This window comes from Saccopteryx leptura, chromosome 1 (genome assembly GCF_036850995.1).
Source record: "Saccopteryx leptura isolate mSacLep1 chromosome 1, mSacLep1_pri_phased_curated, whole genome shotgun sequence".
NCBI classification, from domain to species: Eukaryota; Metazoa; Chordata; class Mammalia; order Chiroptera; family Emballonuridae; genus Saccopteryx; species Saccopteryx leptura.
The window spans coordinates 162,889,450-162,914,540 of NC_089503.1; the positions used below are offsets into that span (position 1 = coordinate 162,889,450).

Genomic DNA, 25,091 nt, shown 5'->3' on the forward strand with positions numbered 1-25,091 from the left:
ATTGCTTTTGCAACCTGGGCCAGACAGGATTGTGACCTTCCCAGGGGCCCCCAGCTAGACCACTCCTGCTCGGTGGGGCACCCACGGATGGACCATGCAGTGGAGTGAGCCAGGAACCCTGGGGTGACTGTCACGGTTAGTGTGATGAGTGGCTGGTGTGTCTTTAGGGGAGAGAGCCGCTGTGGAAATGGGGGGGAGGCGTGGCACAGGGGAGATAAGACAGGGGAGGGGAACCACATCTCTTACCTCATAGACCTGGAAAAAAATTGGGATTTGAAGTCAGCATTTTGAAGGGGGGGAGGGGAGAAAAAAGAAGCAACACTTAATCACTCATTTCTCACAGCCAGTCCCTGTCTGCCCTGATCAGAGGTCTGTGGGCCAGTCCTACCGACGGGCAGAGAGCAAGATGCCTGTATTAGAGGACCCCTCCCTGCCACTGGCCACAGAGGGCTGAACAATCGATCAGCTAAACGCAGTTTCAGGTTCCCTGGGAAAATAACACCCAGCTATCTCTGGGCCAAACATCCCGGGAAGCTTCCTTTGGAAGGAATCTAAAAAGGTCCACAGTTACCTCTCCAAAAAATGGAAGATGTGACTCCCCACCCCTGGAGCATCTAGAATGATTCTTGATTCTTCTCTCTCAACCATGTGGAGGGAGTAGGGCAGGGAGCCGGGGACAGGGACCAGAGCCCCTTCCCTTCTGCTGACAAATGACTCTGACCCGACCTGTGCAGAGAGCCCCAGGACAGCCGACGGGCATGACTGCAGGTGTGGCCTCTCAGGACACGTAGGGAAGGACCGCAGGAAGGAGAGTTAGTTAGCAGACCTTGCTCTGAGCTGACATGACCTTGGGGCTTAGTGACCGAAGGAACTACGTCTTGGTTACTTCTGGAAGGGCCTGACCCCTGTGCAGAGGTGGAGAGGGCCTGCTGTGCTCTCCAAGTCCCCCTCTCCCCCGCCCCCCATGACCCTTCACCCACCCAGCTCTTCTTCTTCTTCTTCTTCGCGTCGGCGTCCTTGCCACTGCCGATGCTGGAGTGGCTAGTGGTGCTGTTCAGGCTCGAGATGCTGTCTGAGGAGTTCTGCCTCTTGATCCGCAGCTCTGGGGGCCGAGGACAAGGGGAAGAAAGAGCAGACAGGGTGGGCTTAAAGATGTGAGGCGTGGGCACATCTAGCTGCAGAAGGTGGGGGAGAAGGAACTGACCCAACTCCTGGGCCCATGCTACTTGTGTTTGGGACGTCCTTTCAACATTGTCACTCATGTCTCCACATCAAACACAGGCTCAAGGGAAAGACTAAGCAAGACACAATTCCTGTTCTCAAGAAGTTTCGAGTCTACAAGGAGAGAGGACTTTGCACAAATTAACAAACTGAACTTGACTCAGAAGAGGTGGAAGTCCCGGGCCCACGGGACTTGGTGTAGTTGTTGAGGGAACACCCCTGTTGGCACGCGCTGCCCAGCAGGAGTGAGGGTCTGCCTCCTCTACACCCGTGTCAACGCTGTGCTTGTGCTTCCTCTCAGTTGTCTCTGTTCCAGTGGGAGCAAGAGGCGCCTCCCTGGGATGTGGACCGGATTACCTGAGGGCTGAGAACACTAAGCATCTTCCTGTGCTTGTTGGCCATGTGTGCATCTTCGTGGAGGAATGTGTGTCCCAACCCTTGGCCTATTTTTTTTCTCTTTAAATTCAGGTGATTTGCCTTTTTACTGTTGAGTTTTTGCTGTATTCTGGAGGCTACATCCTTATCACACCTGTGATTTGCAAATATTTTTTCCCATTCTGTGGGCTGCTTTTTCCCTTTATGGAGAGAAGGATTCTTTGAAGAACAGGGGTCAGAGTCGTAGGAAGAGGCCAAGATGGGAATGACTCCATCCTCTGGGGGAAGGATGCAGTGAAGAATGGAGACTTCACAGGGCAAATCTTGGGGATCCTGGGGTACCACTTGTGTGTGTGTCTGTAAGTGTCTGTGTGCGTATGTATATATGTGTGGTTCTGTGTGTACATGTGTGTGTCGTGTGTGTGTCTGTGCATGTGTGGTATTCTTCTGAGCACCTCATATATGCCTGACACTGTGATGATTGTTAACATACATCCAACAAGCTTGGTTTTCTCTTTTACAGAAGTCAAGCAAAATAAGCATTAAAAACTGCAAGCCAGATTTTGGAAGAATGGGGAGTCGCTGGTGACTTCAGCGAAGGCAGTCCAGGGAGGGGGACGGCAACAGAAGCAACGTCACAGTGGGTGATGTGTAAGAGGGAGGTGGGCAGGCCAGCGTGACGGTGAGGGAAGGGGAGAAAGGAGGCCGCAATTCAGGAGGACATGGGTGGACGCTGCCTTTTTCTCCTTTCAGATGGAAGCGCCTTTAGCAGCAGCATACATAGAGGGGAAAGAGTGTACAGAGGAGGAGTCAAAGATGTGGGGGTATGAGTGTCGGGGTGTACTTGCTGGGGGCTCATGCTAAAGCCAGAGTAGCAGTCGCTTTGCGAGAAGGGACAGCTTCTTCCAATGTATGGAAGAAAAATGAGTAAGAATTGGATGACAGTTAATCGATAGCATGGGGAACAGTCAGTGGAGCTCTCCCTTGAAGGTTTTATTTTTTCAGCAAAGGAGCAGGTGAAGTCTGTGTTGGGATGAGGGCAGTCAGGGGTGGGATGGGGCTGCTGAGACCAGTGAAGAATTGCTGACAGTGGAGAAGAAAACTGACCGTGGACCGGGAAGAGGTCGGCCCTGCTGCCCAGGGGCCCTGGCTAGAGTCTCTGTGGTGTTAGAGTGCCCCATCTCTCAATTGGCTCTGGCGACGTCTGGCTGCTCAGCTGTTAAATGCCAAGGCTAACTTGTCACGTGAGCCCCATGTAATAATCCAGGTATTCGCTGTCTCATCCAAAGAACAGATCGTATCTCCCCGGAGAACCGGAATGAAGACCAAACTGGGTCCTATCTGTGCGTGGGCACACTCAACACGTTTAGGTAAGAGTGCAGAGTGCTGGTTTTTCCGGACTTCATGGTTTTAGAGTAGTGTGTTTACCAAAAAACTGAGCAGAAGAGACAGAGAGCTCCCACACACCCTCTGCATCCCGCATGTGCACAGCCTCCCGATTATCAACGGCACCCACCAGATAGATGACACATTTGCTACAACTGACGAGCGTACACTGACACGTCACCATCCCCGAGTCCACAGCTGACACGAGGGTTTGCTCCTGGTGCTGTATTTCTATAGGTTTGGACAAATGCATTGTGACGAGTATCACCCAGAGTAGTTTCATTGTCTGAAAAATCCTCTGTCTGCCCCCCCCCCCCCCCCCCCCCCCCCGCCAATCCCGATCCCGGCAACCACTGATGTTCATACTATCTCCACAGCTTTGTCTTTCCCAAAAAGTCATGAAGTTGGAATCAGGTGGTGGGTAGCCTTTTCTGATTGGCTTTTCTTCTCTCTGCAAAAGTGTCCTTAAGATTCTTCAATACCTTTTCCACAACTTGACAGCTCAGGGTTTTTTCGTGCTGATTAATACTTCCTCGTCTGGCTAGAGCGGTTAGTGATTCATCCCCTCACTAACTGAGGGACGCCTCGGTGGCTTCCAAGTGGCGGCAATTAGGAGGAGTAAAGCTGCTATAAACATCCAGTGTAGGTTTTTGTGGGGACATAAAATTTCAGCCCCTTTGGATGAAGACCAAGGAGAGTGATGACTAGATTATATAATGAGACTCCCTTTAGTTTTGCAAGAATAAAGTGCTGTTCTAATGATGATCTTGGGACAGCCCTTGGGCTCTGGGCTAAAGATTCAGGAGAGAACCAGCAGGGTCTACAGGGATCCTCTGTTCTCCCTCACCCCTGGGGTGGCAGGGTCATGCCCGACTCTCTTCACTGACCAGCCAGAGCATCACTCTGACGGGCACCAAGGGCTTCATGTTCCAGAAGGTTGATGTGGAACCCGGCAGGTGGTGGGCACAGGTGAAATCTGTGAGCAGCCTCTTTTCTCCCTGCCCTGCTGCCTGGCCCGTGGCTGGCTCTCCTACCTTTGGGCGTGGCTTCCGAGGCGTTAAGGGCCCCCTGAATGACTGCCTGGGCTTCAGAGTTCTTCTTCTTCAGAAAGTCTATAGTTTCTCGCAAGTCCAGCAACTCGGTGTCCTAAGACAGAATGGAAACAGGGCCCCAGGTTGTGACTAGAGCACCCACTGTGTGCCTGGCGATAGGCTTGGCATTGGCATCCCACCAGACACAGTACAGAGGACGGGAATTGGGACTGTTTTATGAAGGGGCTGAGAACTCAGGGTGACGGGGAGAGCTGGGCATCAGGGCACTCGGGTGGGGGGTTGCCATGGCTGGCCTGGCCCCGCCCCAGGCCGCTCACCTTCTCCTCGGCTGTCTCTGCTAGGTGCCGCAGGCGGGACGTCATATTCACCAGGCTCTGCTCGAAAGCTGCCACTAGGTTCGCCTGGAACAAGAACACGGGAGCCTCTGAAGTTAGTTGCCTGAGGCTTTGGGACAGGAGCGGACTGACAGGAACATCGTTTAACTGACCTTTTGACTCCAAGCTGACCTGGGGACACTGAAATATAGATCTTTCTGAGTGGATATTGTGCGGTCAAACACCTTCTGGCGGGGACCAGATAGCTACCTGAGTCATGACCGGGAGGCTCCCGGAGATTTGGAGCTGGTCCCTATCGGCTACCAGTGATGAGGCTGTTCCTCTGCTCTGCGGGATGGTACAGCTTCTGGGGATTGTCACTATCTTCTCATTTAACTGTTTCCAGCAGGCTGGCCCCAGGGTCCCAGTGGAAACTGTGTATCTTTTCTCCTGTACTCCTGGTGATGCTCTGCTCTAAGTGCACCCCTGTTGCTGTTGCTCCCTGCTCAGGGCTTCCCCAGGCTCCACCGGGCCAGAGTGGCGAGCAGGAACTGGCAAAAGCATTCCACGGCCTGGCCACTAGAGGGCAGGGCTGTCCCGTGAGGAGGGAAAGGTGCCTGGGACCCTCCAGCTAAGACCAGGCCACAGAGGCCACCAGGGGCGTGGCCCGAGCTCCTACTGGGACATGGAAGACAGGTGAAGGAAAATGAGGCCGGGATTACAAAGGGGACCCTTGGGGACAGAGAACTTGCTATTAGGGCAGGCAGGGTGTGTGACCCCAGCTGGAGGTGGTGGACACATCCAGCCAGCTCTAGGACATCTGTGACTCGCTCTCACTGCTTCCTGTTGCCTTCCACCCAGTGGGTCAACACGTGTTCACCCACTAACCTTGACAGCCCCCTGGAGGCTACTTCCGTTTGACTGTGGCTGTCAGCAATGGCTCTGGTTCTGCGTGAGCCTCCTCTTTCTCTGCCTCTTGGACTAAACACTGCCCAGGCCTGGGGTCTTAGCCCCATCAGGACCCAAATACTTGACTCCCACCTCCTGTATGGGGAGCTCCTTGTCTTCTTCTCCACGTCCCTGCCTGTGTCTGTGAGTCTACCATGAATGACCCTGAGAACTCTTGGCTTCTTAAGTGGTTTTCTATGTCACCCTCTTCTGACTGGAGGTTCCTTTTACAAACCTGAGTGGGGCTTCTTCCCCCGCTTTCCTCTGAACTCTCCCTAACCCCGACCCTCACTGGGGTGCCTGCATGACCTCTGGCTAAGTCATGGCGCTGGAGAGGGGCTGGCATTTAGGAAGGTGGGCCGTCTGGGTGTGCTCTCAATGTGGGCAGCTGGGAAGCTCCTGAAACAGGACCAAAGCCCAGTCTGGCGTCAGGACCCTAAAGGGAGCTGCGGAACCTCCTCCAGGGCTGACATCAGGTCACCCGCTCGAGGGCAGGGCTGTGTGACCTCAGCGAGAATTAGCCTCAGAAGTTCAGAACCTGTCCTGTTCCGGTTGTTTGGCTTGTTCTGCCTGAAGCCAAAGAGAACTTCCTGTTCTAAGACAAAACATCCTCCCAATTCATTTCACTGGCCTTTGTCCAGTCGCGACAGTGCCTGGTCGACAGACTGCAGCGTCAGTGCTCAGAACGTGAGTGTCCTCTCCCCGACACCACCCCCGCCAGCGTCTCCCAGATGGGAACCTGCCAGGCTGTGCAGGACCTGGCCCGAGTTCTCATTTCTGTTACAATTCTTATAAATCCCCTATGAATGGGGAAAAAAAAAGTGCTTCATGTGAGTTTGAAACAAACCACGTGCAACGTCTAAATCGAGGGCTTGGGGACACGGAGGAAAGAGAAGAGCCAGCATGTGACGGGGCCGCTGTAGAAATAAATTGGAAACAGGCAAGATCTTGGTAAAGAGTCTCCTACCCGGTCCTGAGGGGATACCCCGGGCCAGACAGCTGGGTTCTCCAGAGAGGAAGGGAGAGGGAAAGCCCGGAACTGTGGCGGAAGCTGGAGACACCGTCACTTTTGTGCAAGCAACTTGGAGAGCTCCCGTGGATCCGGCTCAGCTGGTGTTTATGGCTTTGAGGGAAAATGACTCTTATGTTCTCTCTGTTTTGCAACCCAGTCATGAGGGACAAACACGCACAGCCTGGTCAGAGGGGTGGCTTCGTTTCTCCCCATCTCACAGGGTAGAAAGACCAAGGTCTGAAGGAGACAGAGGCACATTCTGAGTGGGACGTGCCATGGGACAGGTTGAGGGCACAGGCAGGAATTCTGGCCCCCAATCTGGAGCTCAGAGCCTCGCTGTCAGCTGCCCGAGGTGGGGAGAGAGGAAGGCAGGTGGGAGGGAAGGAGCTGGGCTAGAATGCGGTGGGCCCTGAGCAGTGCCATGGTCACCAGACAGAATTCTTTTTTTTTTTTTTTTTTTTTACAGAGAGAGAGAGTCAGAGAGAGGGATAGACAGGGACAGACAGACAGGAACGAAGAGATGAGAAGCATCGATTATTAGTTTTTCGTTGCGCATTGCAACACCTGAGTTGTTCATTGCTTGCTTTCTCATATGTGCCTTGACCGTGGGCCTTCAGCAGACCGAGTAACCCCCTGCTCGAGCCAGCGACCTTGGGCTCAAGCTGGTGAGCTTTTTGCTCAAACCAGATGAGCCCATGCTCAATCTGGTGACCTCAGGGTCTCGAACCTGGGTCTTCCGCATCCCAGTCCGATGCTCTATCCACTGCGCCACCGCCTGGTCAGGCCAGACAGAATTCTAAAAGCCAGTTCCAAGTCCGCCCAAATGTGTGGTGTAAACAAAGACATGCATGCCCCCAGGACAGTGGTCACACACGCTGAGGGCTCTGTAATTACAACCCCTAATGGTTCTGGTCCATGGTCAATGGCTAGTTTGTGCCCACCTCCACGCAGAAACCCTCTTGACTTTCTCTGGGGAGTTCAAAGACCGTCGGATGTGAACTCATCCAGACTTACTGATTAGGCTGGGGGGCAGCGTGGTTCTTTATAAAATTCAAAACTGAGAGACGGAGTGGCTGATACCCACGGCCTCCGCCTAGGGCGTGCTAATAAAGGAGCTCTCTTCCTCTGGCTGAACTCATTTAACTCTTGCCAAAAAAACTAAAAATAAAAAACAAAAAATCTCGCCTGGGCCTCACTCACGTTGGCAGACAGCTGTGATGTTAGGGTGGCCACTTTCTCCTGCGATGATTCTAGTTCCCGACGGAGCTTGCGGATTTGCTGTGGAAGGAAGAGATAGATGGCTTATGGCCGCGGAAGCGTAAGGCATGGAAGGGGTGTGGAGAGCAGGGTGGCAGCAGGCAGAGACAAAGGCTTCGCACCCTACCTCGGACTGCATCCTCTCCTCAGCCTGAAGAAGGGGGCGCAGAGGAAACAGAGAGAGAAAGAGAGAGAGGAGGTTACCAGGAAGGCAAAGAAGCCAGGCCGCAGCCGGCAGAGAGCTCGGAGAAGCATGACCCAGAGGTGCAAAGAGGCTGACACTGTCCCCTGTCCCCAACTCCTTATAGGACTGGCCTAGACCATGTATCAGGGCTTAAATTGAAGCTTTCTCGGGAGCTCATGCCTAGCCAGCTTTGTGATTGCCGAGAAGGCTGGGAAATGAAACTAGCGAGTTGGAACTAACCCTTCCTGCCCCCAACTTGAAGGTGTCAAGAATCGGGGGCAGAACGAATTCGAGGATGAAGGAGTTCATAAGCGCCCAGGGCACTGCCCGCTGCCCCACAGTGAACATGTGGGAACCTGCCCATGTCACCTTGCCACAAATCCCTCCCAACCCCCATGGCACAGAGTGGGCTCTCTGACAAAGGTCCCTTTCAGCCATAGCAGAGATGCTCAGGAGTTGCTGGTGAGGCCAGACAGACCCTAGGAAACTGAAGCTCCCAGCTGAGGGCTCCCCCGCCCCCCACCTAGGTGCCCAGCATGCAGGGTGGGAAGGAGCAGCGGGAGAAGAAGCGAATGCCCTCACCGAGGAGTACGTGGAGGACGCACTGGACACCAGGGACAGCACTGAGCCATGAACTGGAAGAGAAAAGAACAGAGAGTTAACGAAGGGCCCAGGGACAAGGCAGGGGTTCCTGGGAAGAGCCCTGAGGCAGGACCTGGCACCGATTCTGAAGCTGACAGAAAGAATAGAAACGGGGACCCAGCTGATGCCCACAGCCCAGAGAGGCCGGGTCTGCTGAGCAGAGTGGCCCCCTCCTTCAGTCTATGTTGGCCTTGGTGCGGGGAGGGCGAGGGGATGTTTGTTTACGGGTAGGTGCCGCTGGTCTCCCCGCTCAGAACCGCTCAGAACAAACCCTGCCATCCGCCTGTGCCTCCTGTTCTCAGCACAGGGGACATGCTAGGATCCTGGGGACCATCACACAAACAACTATGAGGTGTAAAAGCCTCGTTCTGATCAGTCCATGGAGTCCAGCAGGGAGAACTCAGGCACGTCCTCAAGCGATGGAGGAATGTCCTGCCTCCAGAAGCCTGGCTCTCAGTCTGACCACAAGCCCTAGGCACCGCCACACCCACGGGCCTGCCTGAGGCCGACCTTGGGAGCACTGTGAGAGAGGAACCTGGCGCCTGGCCCTTCTCACAACCTAAGAGCCGCCGCATGTCCCTGTGTGTTCTCATGGACTTGAGAGTGGGGAGCAGATGGCAGCTGTGTGAGGACGGGCGCCGAGTCCATCCACGCTCACGCCCCTCCCCTGCCCCAAGGTTTCGGGGCCCCCAGACCCTTCCGCGGGATGGGAGGGAAGAGCGGAGATGGCCCGGCTCGATGTCGTGTGAGTCATGTGCGTGTGGCGGCCGTGCGGGCGGTGGAGGTGGTGGCAGGTGAGGCCCAGAGGAGCTGGGATGAGCGTGAACCGCGCTGCGTGAGGTCTCACCATCGTCCGCGGGGTCTCGGAAGGATCCTGACCGGATCATGCCCTTGGGTCTCTCGGCCAGGGACAGGGTGCTCCCCATTTGGGAGCCGCTGTATAGCTCGAAGGCCGCCTCGTGGGTGGGAATGCTGTTGGAGCGAGTGATTCTCGGCGTGGTGGCCGCAGTGGGGCTCACTGGAAGGACAGAGGGAGGGGGCAGGAGGGGGCAGGAGAAGAGGCAGGGTCATCAGCGCTCCTGTGGCCTGTGGCCGGGAGGAGTGGAGCACCAGGAACCAGAGGGCAGGAGGGGGCAGGGGAGGCAGGGCGAGGCAGGGGAAGGGATGGGCCTTAACAGACAAGGACCCTGCCATCTGCAGTCAGGGGTGGACAGCGTTTCCTGTGTCCTGCCTGCCCTGGAGGTGTCTCTTTGCAAGGTGAGGCTGGGGGCCTGGCCCTTTCCCCGAAACTTTCACATCACTCGGATGTGCGACAAACACAGGTGTTTGCTCAAACACACAGGCAGCTGGGAGGACGGAGACTCTAAACCGAAACTCAGGTCTGAGTGATGGACAGAGCTAGCTAGAGTGGGGGCCGAGGCTCAGCGAGGGGACCCGCGGGCATGATGGAAGGGCCTGAGACTCCCCAGAGGTCTAGGTTACGGTCTCTGTTGAGCGGGAAGGAGCACAGTCTTTGCCCAGCATTCCCTGGTGAGATGTCGGACCGACAGAGCAGGTGCGAGTCAGGTCAGGCAGAGCCTGCTGCCCGCTGCCCCTGGCTGGGGGCACAACCTCACGGCTCACGCCACACAGAACTCCCCCCAACCCCCAGTGGTTCTTCTGTGGCACACAGGCAGGTGGTCGCTGTCTCTCCCTAAGAGCTGCGCCCAGCAGGACTGCATACCTCCTGGCCCTTGTGAATGCAGACTGACCACTGTCCAGACTGGCCCCTCGGCCCCTGGGCTGGCAGCATAAATACATTTCCCCTTGTTTGGCCCTCGGTGGAAACGGAGACCATGCTGTCCCTGTCCTCCATGTAATGACCCTTCGGGAACCAGATGACCTTCCCGTAAGAACTGTTCCCTCGAGGCAAAATGATGCCGCTTCCTAGTTTTTCCTCAAATCCCACCGGCCTGGTCACCCCCTAGGATGTGACAGGCTAGAAGAGGAGGTAGTTTTGGACACAGTGAGCAAACCACAGGCCTGCGCAGGTTGGGGCCCTAAAGTGGTTCCCGTTGGGCCAATCATGCCCTCCACCCACCGGGCATCTTCCTGCCCTGCCTCTGAATCAGAACCCTTCCTTCTCGTCGGGCTTTGCCTTCTCCTGAGGCTTTGGAAAGGGTGTGGCCAGAGCTCTTCAGACAGCTCTGCCTCCAGGGCTGGAACGGTCCAGGCCTAGGCCCAGCCCTCATGGGGGGAACTGGGTTTTCCTGGGTTAGGAGGCAGGTTCCACCCTTTGCATCAACCTGTCCCTCCCTCCTCCCCAGCTGCCCGATACTCCAGGGTTGCCGCGCTGAGCATGGGCTCTGACCCATGGTGACTACCACAGCTCGAGTCTGTGGTGTTCCCACGCCTTCGTGCAGATGCTAAAAGGACCCACAGTGTGAGAGCCCAAGGACAGGTTTTCCATTCAGGATCTCGGAGCGCTTGGCTTTTTAGTCTTGTTTTGGATGAATACACCGAGGTACTATGAGGCAGCCCAGTACAGTACGAGGCAAATAGGAGAAAACTCTTAAGCTGGGCTGGCTTGCCTCCCATGTAGGTGGCCCCTGCTGTGGCCCATGCCCTGGTGAGTGACGGCAACACTAACCTATGTTGGTGAGCTGGCCCTTCGCACTTAGGGACACGGACAGCGCCGGCGGGGATGGCAGCTCTGACAGGTCATCAGATTCGGGCAGCCCACCAATGGTGTGGGAATGTCGCCGCTCCTTGGTCTCCTCCTGGGATGGAAGCTGGTACCTGTTGGAGGCAATGGGCCTTAGTCCAGGCCACGGCCAAGTGGCGCCAGGTTTGGCTGGTGTGGACATTCTGAAGCAGGACACGGAGGAGAGAGCAGGCCGGGATGCCCCAGGAGCAAACCGGAGCCCTTCCTCTGTGGGACCCGAGTGAGGCTGGAGGGATGGAGGAGGTGTCAGCGCTCAGGACAGAGCTCCTGGTCCCGTAGGTGGGCTTCCAACCTACAGGGGTCCTGACTGAGGACGGAAGTCCAGCTGTGCCCCACGGTCACCCCCTGGACCTTCCCATGTGCAAAACTTGCTTCTCTCCGCCACCCGTAGGGAACGCCGGCTGAGGCTGACTCAGGCACAACAGCCAGTGTGGGTAGGGTGCCGGGAGGGAGACGTCCAGGAGCCACATGCCGTGACTTAGCGTCAGCATCTCCCGAGTCATGGCTGGGGCGTGGGAGAGGTCACCTATGGTTTCCACACCGACCAGGAGCCCGGGGGCAGGGTTACCTGAGCCCTTTCTTGGGCAGCGTATTCCGATCTCGCTGGCTACTGTGGAGAATAAACAAGAGAAGCGTGTGGGCCCCTCTGAGAAACCCGCGTCTGGGACCCTAGGTTTGAGGGACGTGCCCCCTGGACACGGAACACGCATCAGACGGCTGGCTCCATTATCTCCACAAAGGAGGCAGCCGCAGCCTCCTGGCCCCCAGCTTGAGAAATTCATCTGAAATGTTAAATGTTTAAATGTTTTCCTCTCATTAGAGACCAGGGCATGAATGCTGGTGAGAAGGTCCTGCTATGGTGGACAAAACCAGGACATGGTATCGGAAAGGACGTCACAGGAAGCAACAGCTTTGGATGACAGGTCAGGCTAGTTGTGCGATCTGGTTATGTCACTTAACGTCTTTGTGCACGGGTTTCCCCTATAGATAAGACAATTTAAAAACCAAATGCGTACAGCCTGTTCCACGGAGTTGTAGAGCAGATGAAATTACTTCCTGTGGGTTAAGAAAATGTGAAAGCCTCAAAGTGGCCACAGAACCTAGGGTAGCATTTACTAACGGCTGCGGGAGCCTGGGCACGGGACGGACTCAGGCTCAGCAATGTCTCTGTCCACCCACCTGTCCAACTGCCCGGTTTGGGGGCTCCCGCTCCAGGTCAGCTCCTCCGCCTCTTCCTCTGGGGGTGCGGCTATGGGGCCAGGTGGGGTGGGGCCGGGGGCACCGCTGGGGAAGGCACTGGGCAGGCTCATTGGCATCTGGAGGGACTCCATGCTCCTGTGCAGGCCTGAGAGCTTAGGGTACATGCGGGGTTCCTTTGGGACACTGAACGCACTCATGAGCTCCAGGCCCTGGGAGAAGCTGGCGGAGTTAATGTTGAGGATGGGGGCCGGGCTGGGGGTGAAGCAGGACGGGAGGGGGCCGCCGGCCGTAGAGCCGGCCGCATGCAGATCCGGGACCTTCGGGGTGTGGGCATCACTGGACGACGGCAGGTCCAGGCTGTTGGAGTTGACCTTGTCTAGGTTGGCTAGGGAGGGCGGCTTGACAAAGCTCTTCGCCGCGGCCCTGAGGAGCAAAGACGGGACAGAGTCCTAAGATAACAGAGCTCGAGAGGCCAGCGGCAAACGAGAGATCCGAGAGGTCCTTGCCCGCTGTCCCTGCCTTATGGCTCTTTGCTGGGTGAAGAAACCCTGACACCTGGCTTGGGACCTGTTAGACTTCAAAAGTAGGGACAGCACATGCATGTGATTGTGAATAAATGCAGCCAAACTACCCACACGGGTACTGAAGGCAGGGAAAGGGTGACTGGGGAACTGTGAAAGCAGTTTTGGAAGAGGGAGAAGGAGCCGGGAATGCAAGAAGTAGCCAGAGACCCGTGGGGGCCGAGAGGGCAGCAGCAAGGCCAGGCCCCTCGAGCCCAGGGAGTGCGGGTACCTGTGAAGGAATGTTGGGGCAGACGGATGGGGAGGGTGCCTGTGTGGGTACCTGACAGGGGTTGGTGGCAGGTCTGCCAGCTTGGCGGCCGGCGGGTGGCTCGCTTGGTTCTTAGGAGTAGTCTCTGGGGAGCCGATGCTCTTCAGGGAGATGTTGTCCGCGTCCAAGGCCACTGCCTTGGCCTTGGCCTTCTCCTTTTCCCGATCAGTCTGATTGACAGGAGCTGGCATGGTCCGCCCGCTGGCCACCTTGGAAGGTTCCTTCAGTCTGGAGGGTGTGAGGCCCACCTGCTTGGTGCTGAGCAGGCTGGGGTCAATGCTGCTGCTCACGGGGCGCGGCCCAGCCCGCCCTCCGGTCACGCTCATGGAGCTAGACTTGGCTGGGCGGGGCAGGCTGCGGTACTGGATGTTGGAACGGGCTCCGGGGGCCAGGAACCCGGGCTCTGGGCCATTAGACACATCCAAGCTAGTCTTGCGCCCATTCACGGGCTTCACGGGGATGCCTGAGGACTTCTGGATCTTGCTGAGTGTGGCGGACCCTCCCGTCTGCATGACGGTGGCTGTGCCCGTGGCAGGAGGGGGCTTCTTGTAGCCAAAAGACCCTGACGCAGACGGGCGAGCAATACCCGAGGGAGGCTTCTTTGCGTCGGCCAGGCGGTCCCGGCCAGCGTCCGAGGAGGAGCGCTGCAGTGTGCTCCGCACCGCTAGCTTGCCCTTGTCCGCGGCTTTGCCTTCAGGTTTGCCTGTAGGAGGCAGGAAATGAGGTGAGAGTAGGTGGAATCAGCCAACAACATAAACGCCCCTTTCTTTTGCTCCCTGAGAGAAAGGAATGTGTCAGCGAACCCACAGACGGTGAAGCAGATGCTGAGGACATTTCTCACCAGAGGGAGGGGCCCAGGGGTTTCTGTTTCTTTGTTCTATTTTGTTGTTTTCTGCTTCCAGAGTAGAATTTTCCATTTTGGTTAAAATGGCAGTAGCAACCCCAAAGACTTAAAAGTTTTTTTTACTTACTGATTGATTGACTTGAGAGAGAGAAATATCGATTTGTTGTTCTACCTATTCACATTCATTGGTGGATTCTTGTATGTACCCTAACCGGGGATCAAACCCACAACCTTGGTGCATCGGGATGATGCTCTAATGAACTGAGCCATCTGGCCAGGGCAACATAAAAATTTTTAAGAAGGAAAACCTAGTGACTGGCCAAGGCAGGAAGAGAAGGGAACATATAGGCTGGAGAGTGGCCACGTCCATTAATCTGAGACTAGAAGGGACATTGACAAGGCGAACAGTCACCTCAGGGGCCAGTCTGATTTACAGTTTTTTAGGGCCTCCTGTGATGTCAAGCACGTCCTTTGTGACAAATCAATAGGGAGTCAGGTCCAACTTGTCTCTGGACACAGTGGCCTCACTCCCCCTGTTCCTGTTGTCTGCTGTGTGACCCTGGCTCAGCCACTGAACCTGTCTGACTTGTTTTTCCCATCTGTGTGAAGTGGTGATGGTGACATCGGCACTGTGACCCACGGGACTGCCCTGAAGACCAGGAGAGACATGCTGCCGTAAGGCAGAGTGGGTGATGCCACCACCCTGCAGGATGGTCACCACGAACGAACAGAGGAGCAACCCCAGAGCCAGGGCTTCACCCCTGTCCCTACCCCGACCCAGGCTTACCTGCCACTTTGAGGGCACTCTGGGCCGTGTGAGTGATGGGGGATGTGACGGCCACTGGTGGGGTCTTGCCTTTCTTCAGGGACCCGCGGTGCCCCAGGCTGATGGGCTTTTTCAGTTCCCCAACCTTGGACGCATCGTCACAACTCTCGGGACGCTCCCTCCGCCACTTGGAACTGCCAGACTCCATCTTCAGGCTGCCGCTGTCGTATTCCAGCTTCTTGGGGGCCTTCTCTTCCGACTCGCTGAACCAGCTCAGCCCGCTCTCCGCCAGAGAGCGCTTCTCCGAGTCTGTGCGCAGCTGCGGGGGAGATGGCCAGCGTTAGCGGACGGAGGGTGGGACAGCTGAGGGTACGCATCCCGGCCTAGCGGACGGAGGGTGGGACCGCTGAGGGTACGCATCCCGGCCTAGCGGACAGAGGGTGGGACGGCTGAGGGTACGCATCCCGGCCTAGCGGACGGAGGGTGGGACGGCTGAGGGTACGCATCCCGGCCGCTGGATGGCCCTGCCCCTCCCCGAGTCTAGAGTCAAACCTAGGTTTCCACAGTCCCTAGGAGGCCAGAGAGATTTCTTTCTTCTCCGGCTGGCCCACCTCCCAGTAGGTGCGGGCACTTCCTACGCGCACTGTTCACCGCAGCAGCGACTGTCTCAGGGAGTTTGTTCCTGCCCGCTTTCTGAAAAGGGCTTAGCTGGCCCAGGGGGTTGGCAAACTCACGTACCACTACTGTGGAGTTCCTACGTGATGTGGTGGGGGTCGTCGGGAGGGAGTTGAGCGAGGAGCTGGCATTGAACTCCTCCGAGCTGAGGTTGTCCGAAGCATCGCTGAGGCCGCTGCTGATGGAGCTGCTCTCGTCCCAGCTGTGCGCGGAGGGGGGAGGTGTTTAGCAGGGGCAAGACACGAGCGTTTCATATTTTCATATTAATGGCAGAATGGCCAAGAGGCGGAAGCTTGGAGGTTAGGCCTGGGTTTGCAGGTAACTCCCCAAGTGTGACGTCAGCTGCCTTATAATTTGGCAAAGCACTTTCGTAAAAGGAGCAAACTGTTCCGGCATAAGATGTCACATCCCCTCCACAACAAGGCGACCACTGGCCCCACCAAAATATACAAACCACTTTTGGCTCCTTGTAAACAAACAGCCCCCTCATGCTTGTAATCACGACATCCTTGTTCCCTTTCAGATGCCATCTCCGGGGACTCTCCCTCCCTTTTCCCAATGTCTGTATTTTCTAAACCAGCGGTTCTCAACCTGTGGGTCGTGATCCTGGCAGGGATCGAACGACCAAAACAGAGGGGTCGCCTAAAGCCATCGGAAATACATATTTTATTTAAAAATGTATTGTATAATAAATATGTATTTTCCGATGGCTTTAGGCGACCCCTGTGTTTTGGTCGTTCGACCCCCGCTGGGGTCGCGACCCACAAGTTGAGAACCGCTGTTCTAAACGAAGGCCAGGGGAAGGTTTGTTCTTTTTCTAGAACCACTCAGACCTGTCACATCTTTTTTAAGAATTTTTTTTTTATTAATTTTAACAGGGTGACATTGATAAATCAGGGTACATATGTTCAGAGACAACATCTCTGGGTTATTTTGACATTTGATTATGCTGCATTCTGTCACCTTCTAACTGGTTTTCTCAGACCTGTCACATCTTATCGCCCCTCTGTTTATACATACTATACTTTAACTGTGGGACCGGGTCCTGCTTCTACACGGAGCAGACCACACTCCAGGTGTGGCCATGCAGAGGGGTCAGGTTTGTGCCGAAAGGTCTCCTTTTTCCTGTCACTTGCTTGGAATGTCAGAGGGGTGGCATCCAGGACAGACCGTTGTTAAACACCTGTATCCCCGTCTTCACATAAGGAACCCTTGGTCCAGCCTCCCCTCCAGGTTGCCTGCACACTGCACAATCTCCTGGTCATCATCTCTGTACACAGCAGAAGGTTTCACATTCAGAAAGTTTATCCCGAACATCTGAACCGAGCCGCCTCTACCATTTATGCCAGCATCCTCTTGCTTTAACCCCGTTTGCTACTTATGAGTTTCTTTTTTAATTTTTATTTTTTTTAGAATTTTTATATATCGATTTTAGAGAGAAAGGAAGGGAGAGAGAGACAAAAACATTGATCATTCCTGTACGTATGTGCCTTGACCGGGGATCAAACCCACCACCTTTCCATACCCGGACGATGCTCTAACCAAAGGAGCTTGGCAGATAGGTTCCACAAGTTTCTCTCTGATCACGTGTTATTTTCTAAGCTCACGTTCTGCCTCCTACAACCTGTCTCCAAAGGTCCCATTTTCCTGTGACTTTCCTTATGTCTATTACTTTCTGTTGGATTCAAAAATGGTCTTCAGGCTTTGCTCAGGTTTTAGAGCCTAACACTGAGTATGCACGGAACTTCAGCAAAGACCTCTGTACCCAGTGTGTTTGTGTCTGTAGGAGTTCAAGTCTGAGTCTTGTGCCTGTGTTCACAGCACATCTGTCCACCGGCATTGCATGGGTGTGAGGATGAGAGGAGATGTATTTGTGAATTTGCTACAACTGGGAAGATGTTTTCCTTTTTTATTTGAGTTCTGTATTGTGGAACAAAAAGCCAGATGAGCGAGTCTTCTCAGGGCTTGGCCCAGGCCTCAGCTGGACTCCTTCTCCCTTCTGCGCCGGGAATAGGGAGGGGGCGGTTCGCACATTTGGCTTCGTCGGCTCTGCATTGATTAATCCAAACACACCGAGGAAGAACAGAGCAAGCACGGGGATTTGAACCTGTCACAGAGTGGTTCCAAGGTCATTACTCTGAAACAAAGCCATGGTGGAATAACAGTCAACCTCTTTATCACCCCCCAGACTCACAACATAGTCAATCACACACGTCCTGGCCTAAGACATCACACCCCTCCCACCTTAGAGAGAAAGAGTCCTGAGAAGGAAAGATCGGCTCCAGTTTTTATGATCCTGTCGGCTCTTCTGAGTTAAGATGGGAATCTCCAGCAAAGCCAAGCGTTCACAGCCAGTCGGTCAGAGTCAGAGGAAGCCTGGGGCACTGAACTTTCCATCTGAGATCAATTTTGGTAATCAAGGTCTTCGAGCAGAAAGAACTATTTTTTAAAAAAATTTTTAATTTATTGTGTTTACATAGATTCTAGTGTCCCCCTGAATGCATCCCCCCTCTCCTGTGTTCCCCACAACATCCCCCTTTCCCCCCTCCCGCAATGCCCTCCCCCTTTCCCTCTAGGATTAGCTTTTCTGCTCTCTATAATGTTGTGCTATGTGTGTATAATTTCACCCATCTCTTTCCCTTTTCTGATCCCTTCCTATCATCCCCTTTCCCCTGGACCCATTGATCCCACCTCTGTCTCTATTTCATTCCTCAGTTTATATTGTTCATTGGATTCCTCACTGCTTTTTAATCCACTTGTCCACTGACGGACACCTGGGCTGTTTCCATATCTTTGCTATTGTGAACAATGCTGCCATAAACATGGAGGTGATTTCTTCTTTTGAATCATTGATGTGGTGTTCTTGGGATATATTCCTAAAAGGGGATGACTGTGTCAAAAGGCAGTTCCATTTTTAATTTTTTGAGGAATCTCCATACTGTTTTCCACAGTGGCTGTACCAGTCCGCATTCCCACCGCAATGCAAAAGGGTGTCCTTTTCTCCACATCCTCGCCAGCAATTATTATGTGTTGTTTTGTTAATGAGCACTATTCCTACTGGTGTGAGATGATATCTCATTGTGGTTTTAATTTGCATTTCTCTAATGATTAGTGATGTTCAGCATTTTTTCATCTGCCTATTGGCCATCTGTATGTCCTCTTTGGAGAAGTGTCTATTCATTTCTTTTGCCCATTTAGAAAGAACTCTTATGGAAGCCCTCATTCCCACCTCCACCCTATAGAAGACTGCTGCTGTCTGTCAGTCCAAGAGAAACCCTGTTTATAGAAAGCCTGCCACTAAAACAGGAGTGGGGGTTCATCTCACAGAGACCAGGTCCTCCTTGCCCAAAGGACATCGCTCCCTAATCATAGAGTCTTTTCCTACCATTCCAAAGTGTCAGCCTAAAATCACCGGGAAGGTTGGCTAAAGGATTTACAGATTGGAGATGCTCCCTTGGAGGAAACAGACGTGCTGTGGTTAGGAGTCACACATCATGTAAGAGTACAAATTGAATAAGGAAGCATGTTCCCTCATCAGTCCTCCTGCTCTTTGCTTTCTGGACCTGCCGCAAGGTGGGCTGACAGCTGATGGCATGGGACCATACCTCATTGTCCCGGGGGCCCCTCTCCGGGGCTCTGACATTGGAATCTCAGCCATCCTCCCTTATCGGCCAGTTTACTCTCTTTTTTTTTTTCTTTTTTTTTTTTTTTTAACAGAGACAGAGAGAGAGAGTGAGAGTGAGGGATAGACAGGGACAGACAGACAGGAATGGAGATGAGAAGCATCAATCATTAGTTTTTCGTTGCGCACTGTGACACCTTAGTTGTTCATTGATTGCTTTCTCATATGTGCCTTGACCACGGGCCTTCAGCAGACTGAGTGACCCCTTGCTTGAGCCAGCAACCTTGGGTCCAAGCTGGTGAGCTTTTTTTTTGCTCAAATCAGATGACCCCGCGCTCAAGCTGGCGACCTCAGGGTCTCGAACCTAGGTCCTCAGCATCCCAGTCCAATGCTCTATTCACTGCGCCACCGCTTAGTCAGGCGCTCCCTTGTTTTAGTGACGTCCCTCTGCCAGTGGGTTTCTGGAAAAGGGCTCTGGAGAAGCAAATTTCGTAAGATGTGACGCATCTGAACACACGAGACCTAGGTGAGGAACCGCGTCCCAAGCTGACAACAAGCTCCTCCCAGGGTGCAGACCTGTTGTTGCCCCACCGCTGGCCTCCAGTGCTGCTGCTCTGACTCCTCATCCTGGGTATGTGAGCCGTTTGCTCCCTCTCTGGGAGCTCTGAGCGTCTTCCTGGTGTTCTGAAGCATCATGGACGACGAGGCTGGGTGCGAACTGATCTCTGTCCATTGCAGTGGACATCTTACAGGCCCCTTTAATCTAGAAGCTGGTATTCTTGAGTTTCAGGAAGTTTTCTCTAATTATTCCTTTGATGATTTTCTCTTCTCCATTTCTCAGTTCTCTCTTCTAGAGAGTCTGTTGTTCAGATAATAGATTTTTTGGCTGATACTGTGTCTGATTTTCTTTGTTATTTGCCAGCAATATGCACCTGCCCACATACACTTTTTTTTTTTTTTTTTACAGAGACAGAGAGAGAGTCAGAGAGAGGGATAGACAGGAACAGACAGACAGGAACGGAGAGATGAGAAGCATCAATCATTAGTTTTTCGTTGCGCATTGCGACACCTTAGTCAAAGTTGTTCATTGATTGCTTTCTCATATGTGCCTTGACCGTGGGGCTACAGCAGACCGAGTAACCCCTTGCTCGAGCCAGCGACCTTGGGTCCAAGCTGGTGAGCTTTGCTCAAACCAGATGAGCCCATGCTCAAGCTGGTTACCTCAGGGTCGCGAACCTGGGTCCTCGGCATCCTAGTCCAACGCTCTATCCACTGAGCCACCGCCTGGTCAGGCCCACATACACTTTTTAAGGCAGCGGCCTCAATTTTATCTTATCATGCCTGCTTTAAGGTTTTCACTTCTGCTATCACATTTTTAATTTCCAAGGGTACTTTAAAAACAATAGTGTGCCGGTCTTTCTTCCACAGATGGAACCTGTTCTCCTGAGATGCTCACTCACTCATTCGTTTGGAGGCGTATGTTTGCAACCCCTCACTTTTTTTTAGAAATTCCAGTTTTCTGCAAAAATTCCCAATTTATTCAATAATGTAGCCCTGGCCAGGTGGCTCAGGGGACAGAGCTTTGTCCTGGTGCAGTGAAGTTGTGGGTTTGATCCTTAGTCAGGGCACATATAAGAAGCAACCAGTGAATGCACAACTAAACGGAACTAAATGGAACAACAAGTTGTTGCTTCTCTCTCTCAAATCAACGGAAAGTTTAAAGAAAAAAAAATATAGTCCACTATTTCTACTAGATCTCTAAAAAATATTAATAAAAAAGGTTTTCAGTCCTTGTCTAGCAGTCCCAACCTCTGAGTCACCTGTACATCTGCTTCTATTGACTATTTTCCCTCTCAGTTGGATATTCCTCATCTTTGTGACTCTTGTAACTGTTCATATTACATACCAGATGTCGTGAGTCCAAGAATGGCAGCCTGTTGACGTAGAAGAGGACCTGCCCCTTGCTAGGTCGGGAGGCCAGAACTAAGAGCCGAGTCTGAGCCGCAGCCGAGCTCTGTTGGGCTTGTTGTTGCTTTGGTTGAGGTTAGTTCACCACTGGTCTCAGAGCAGGATCAAGACCATCTTTCCTATGGGGCTTGGGATCTGACCACAGGGAGACTGCAGGACTCTCCCCGTGCCTCATGGCTGTGGTGCCTCTGTTGCTTTTGGTGGGTGCGTCTGTGCACTTGATAACAGGCCTTGTGTTGGGAAGGGTCTTCCTCAACCCTGCTGCCCACCCTCAGCTGTCTCTGTCTTATGCACCCTATAGGGGACAGGTGTCTTGCTTGGCTGTCTGCCCTGCTTTTGTGTCAGTGTACTGCCACCGTGTGTACTCAGTGAAGACCTCACAGGAAACTAGGGGCAGTGGGTGCATATTAGCTCTGTGACTGGGGCTCCTAGAGCCAGACCATACACAGCCTTCCAAAGTTTGCGCGGCATTCAGCTATTTTCTCTTCCTTCTCTTAGGAAGGGCTCACTCCTTCCTGACATTGAGTTCAATTAGAAACTTTGTATCCTTTGACATCTGGGTTTTATTTTCTAAGTTAGTTTGTTTCCATCTAGCTTTCCTTATTGTTAAGGTGGAATGACAATGTATTGTAACACTGTATCTTTCTTTTCAATAAATTAGCCTTCAGTGCTAGTTACTTAAACCTATACCTGGGACTGTGAGAAGGGCAAATATTCCTCCTGTGTTTTTCCCCACTTCCTAGCATGAATGCCACTGTCTGGGTGACATACTGGGGCACTCGTCTCCTCTGCAGGGTGTAGACAGGGCCGTGAGGAGGCCATCTCAACAGAACACTGCTCTGTTTGTGTCCTGCTGTGCAGACACGCAGTGAGACACAGGGCAGGGAGCTCCCCTCCCCTCTGGGAAAGGCACCAATGCTATCGTAGCTCTTGGCCAGGACTGGCCACCCTCCCAGACTTCTCTCACATGGTCCACTCTCCACAGTTCAGGTCCAGCTGGTCCACAGACACAAACGGCCAAGGGTGTGGGCAAGCAGTGGGAAGGGTGGACCAGTTGTGACCACACAGGAAAAACTCCTGCTGCTTCCCTAGCACAGCGTGGGTCTCCGAAGTCAGACTTGGACATGGAGTCTGTCTCCTGTCCGGAGCATACATGCCTGGTGAATCAGTAACCAAATTTCTCTCACTGTTTACCACTTAATGGACAAGAGCGCTGTCCAGGCAACCTCATGCTCTCCTGAAATAGTTGCTAATTCAGAGACTTAGTATGAAAAAAAGAATGTCATCCATCTTAACAATTTTATATTACATAGCCATGCAACATTACAATTAACTTTACCTGTCTTACTTTTTTTTTTTTTTTTTGTATTTTTCTGAAGCTGGAAAGGGGGAGAGACAGTCAGACAGACTCCCGCATGCGCCTGACCGGGATCCACCCGGCACGCCCACCAGGGGCGACGCTCTGCCCACCAGGGGGCGATGCTCTGCCCCTCCGGGGCGTCGCTCTGCCGCGACCAGAGCCACTCTAGTGCCTGGGGCAGCGGCCAAGGAGCCATCCCCAGCGCCCGGGCCATCTTTGCTCCAATGGAACCTTGGCTGCGGGAGGGGAAGAGAGAGACAGAGAGGAAGGAGGGGGTGGGGGTGGAGAAGCAAATGGGCGCTTCTCCTATGTGCCCTGGCCGGGAATCGAACCCGGGTCCCCCGCACGCCAGGCTGACGCTCTACCGCTGAGCCAACCGGCCAGGGCCACCTGTCTTACTTTTTAAAAGGGTCGACCAGAAAATTTAAAATGAACATGTCTTGCCCTGGCCAGTCACCTGTCTTACTTTTTAAAAGGGTCGATCAGAAAATTTAAAATGAACATGTCTTGCCCTGGCCGGTTGGCTCAGCGGTAGAGCGTCGGCCTGGCGTGTGGGGGACCCGGGTTCGATTCCCGGCCAGGGCACATAGGAGAAGCGCCCATTTGCTTCTCCACCCCCACCCCCTCCTTTCTCTCTGTCTCTCTCTTCCCCTCCCGCAGCCAAGGCTCCATTGGAGCAAAGATGGCCCGGGCGCTGGGGATGGCTCCTTGGCCGCTGCCCCAGGCGCTAGAGTGGCTCTGGTCGCAGCAGAGCGACGCCCCGGAGGGGCAGAGCATCGCCCCCTGGTGGGCAGAGCGTCACCCCTGGTGGGCGTGCCGGGTGGATCCCGGTCGGGCGCATGTGGGAGTCTGTCTGACTGTCTCTCCCCCTTTCCAGCTTCAGAAAAATACAAAAAAAAAAAAAAAAAAAAAAAAGAACATGTCTCTTGCATCATGTTTCTATTAGAAAGCACTGTCCTAAACAGGAAACTTTTGGTCAATGAAGGGTTCGCTTTGAAGAGCCAGAGTTCACAAGCTGCCACAGTAGTCAGTGGACCCATGACCTGAAGGGCTACGGTTTGCAGTTAAACGTCAGCTTATCTTTCTCTCAACGACGGCAGCAAATGTGCTATATGGTGGTTGGGTCCATCCAGTGAGTTACTAATGACTAGCCATAATCCTCAGAGAGCATTCAGGAGGTTAGAGGGCATAAGTGATTAAAACTTAAGTAAATAAATAAGGCAATGGAGGAGTCAGGGTGAAACTGGGCAATTTTGTGAGGCTCCGTTCTGAAAGTGAACCTAGGCCACGTGGAACAAGCGTCCTCAGTGTCGGTCACCTCTCACACTCCATGTGGCCTCAGAGTGCTCTGAGCAGGAGCCGGGGGAGACAGCGTCGGCTTCATTCCACAGCTGTGGCTTGGCAGCGACTGCAGCAAGCTCACCAGATCTGGCCCACAAAGCTGGGCAAGGGAGGAACGCATGAACGGCACAGCATGCGAGGCTCAGAGGAAGGGGGGTAGCGTGGGGAAGACGGCAGCACAGACTGTGGGAGCTGAGAATTTGCCAGGTCTTCACTGAGGGCAAAGGTCACCCAGAAGAAGGGACTGTATAAGTGGAGTCTGAGACAAAATTGGAGGATGTTTACAATCAGGAAAAGGCGTTCAGCTTCATGGATATCTATCTGGCGGTGGGCTTCTAACCTCCCCCATCCCAGACCATGAGAAAACGAACACTTCAGTAACTCACTAAAGACACTCTAATCTCCAGTTGAAATTGCAGAACCACCTGCATTAATTTTGTTCTGCTCTCAAATGCTGAGGTTAAATTGTAAGTGACCACAGACCGGGTACCCCTAATTTCAGATTTAATCCTTACAGACTGGTCACATGGCACTTACTGATACAGTCAAAAAGCCGGAGAAAATAGTCACCACAATTTCAGAGCCAATTTTTAAAAATTGATTATAGAGAGAGGAAGAAAGAGAAAGAGAGAGAAACATCGATTTGTTGTTCCACTATTTATGCATTCATTGACTGATTCTTGTATGGTGCCCCAACCAGGGATCAAACCTGCAACATTGGCATTATCAGGACAATGCTAACCAACTGAGCCACCTGGCCAGGGCTGGAGCCGAACAGTTTAAGATATCATTTGCAAAACCTGGGTGATGAATTCTTACTCAGACCCCACTGGGAAGATCAAACAGATCAATACCACAAAAATCTGAAACTATTTCCTGGAGATCAAACCCAGCTGAAGTAAAAGCCAAGAACACCGGACCCCAATACCCAGTTAATTGCACCTCGATCATTCTGTAGAGTTCTAAAATCAGATCGCCGCTGTTGCCTTTGCCCTTTAAAGGGGCAATATAGTTTCTGCCCTGGCTGTCCAAGTTCTCTGTGGCACGAGAAAGGGGTGTCAACAAACACACAGCCGCTATATCCCCAGGAATATGAAATGCTGCACTAATGGACCCAGGAGGAAGGACTGTTATTTCGGATGATGCTCGATGCAACGAAAACATGGGAACACTTCTGTCTGCTGGGTCCCCGTTTCAGTCCACACTGCACCTCTTCCTTGCTGAAGTTCTAACCACTATTGCTCTCCCACAAGGCCTACGTTTTTATAGTGGGGGCAGGAGGGTCCCTAGGCAGCACCTCACTCAGTCAAAATAAATTTCTAAAAGTGCTGGTTTCAATCCTGATGCCTGAATCTGTGCAGACACCAGTTCACCAGTCATGAGAGCACG

At 53.4% G+C, this 25,091-nt stretch overlaps 1 protein-coding gene across 8 annotated transcripts in view; it reads right to left on the reverse strand.

Annotated features, from left to right (window-relative positions):
- NAV1 (neuron navigator 1) overlaps positions 1-25,091 on the reverse strand; it is a 181,331-nt gene that overhangs the window by 13,343 nt on the left and 142,897 nt on the right. For 3 of the 8 annotated variants that reach the window (XM_066379711.1, XM_066379659.1, XM_066379722.1), the window contains 13 exons: positions 15,475-15,613; positions 14,758-15,055; positions 13,139-13,829; positions 12,275-12,718; positions 11,664-11,705; positions 11,021-11,169; positions 9,239-9,409; positions 8,332-8,384; positions 7,693-7,716; positions 7,509-7,586; positions 4,352-4,435; positions 4,017-4,128; positions 981-1,102 (listed from right to left, as the gene is read on the reverse strand). In XM_066379711.1, the coding sequence (XP_066235808.1) occupies positions 981-1,102; positions 4,017-4,128; positions 4,352-4,435; positions 7,509-7,586; positions 7,693-7,716; positions 8,332-8,384; positions 9,239-9,409; positions 11,021-11,169; positions 11,664-11,705; positions 12,275-12,718; positions 13,139-13,829; positions 14,758-15,055; positions 15,475-15,613 (2,407 nt within the window). The remainder of the gene's footprint in view (positions 1-980; positions 1,103-4,016; positions 4,129-4,351; positions 4,436-7,508; positions 7,587-7,692; positions 7,717-8,331; positions 8,385-9,238; positions 9,410-11,020; positions 11,170-11,663; positions 11,706-12,274; positions 12,719-13,138; positions 13,830-14,757; positions 15,056-15,474; positions 15,614-25,091) is intronic. The other 5 variants (XM_066379675.1, XM_066379684.1, XM_066379666.1 and 2 more) reach the window with 5 other exon arrangements.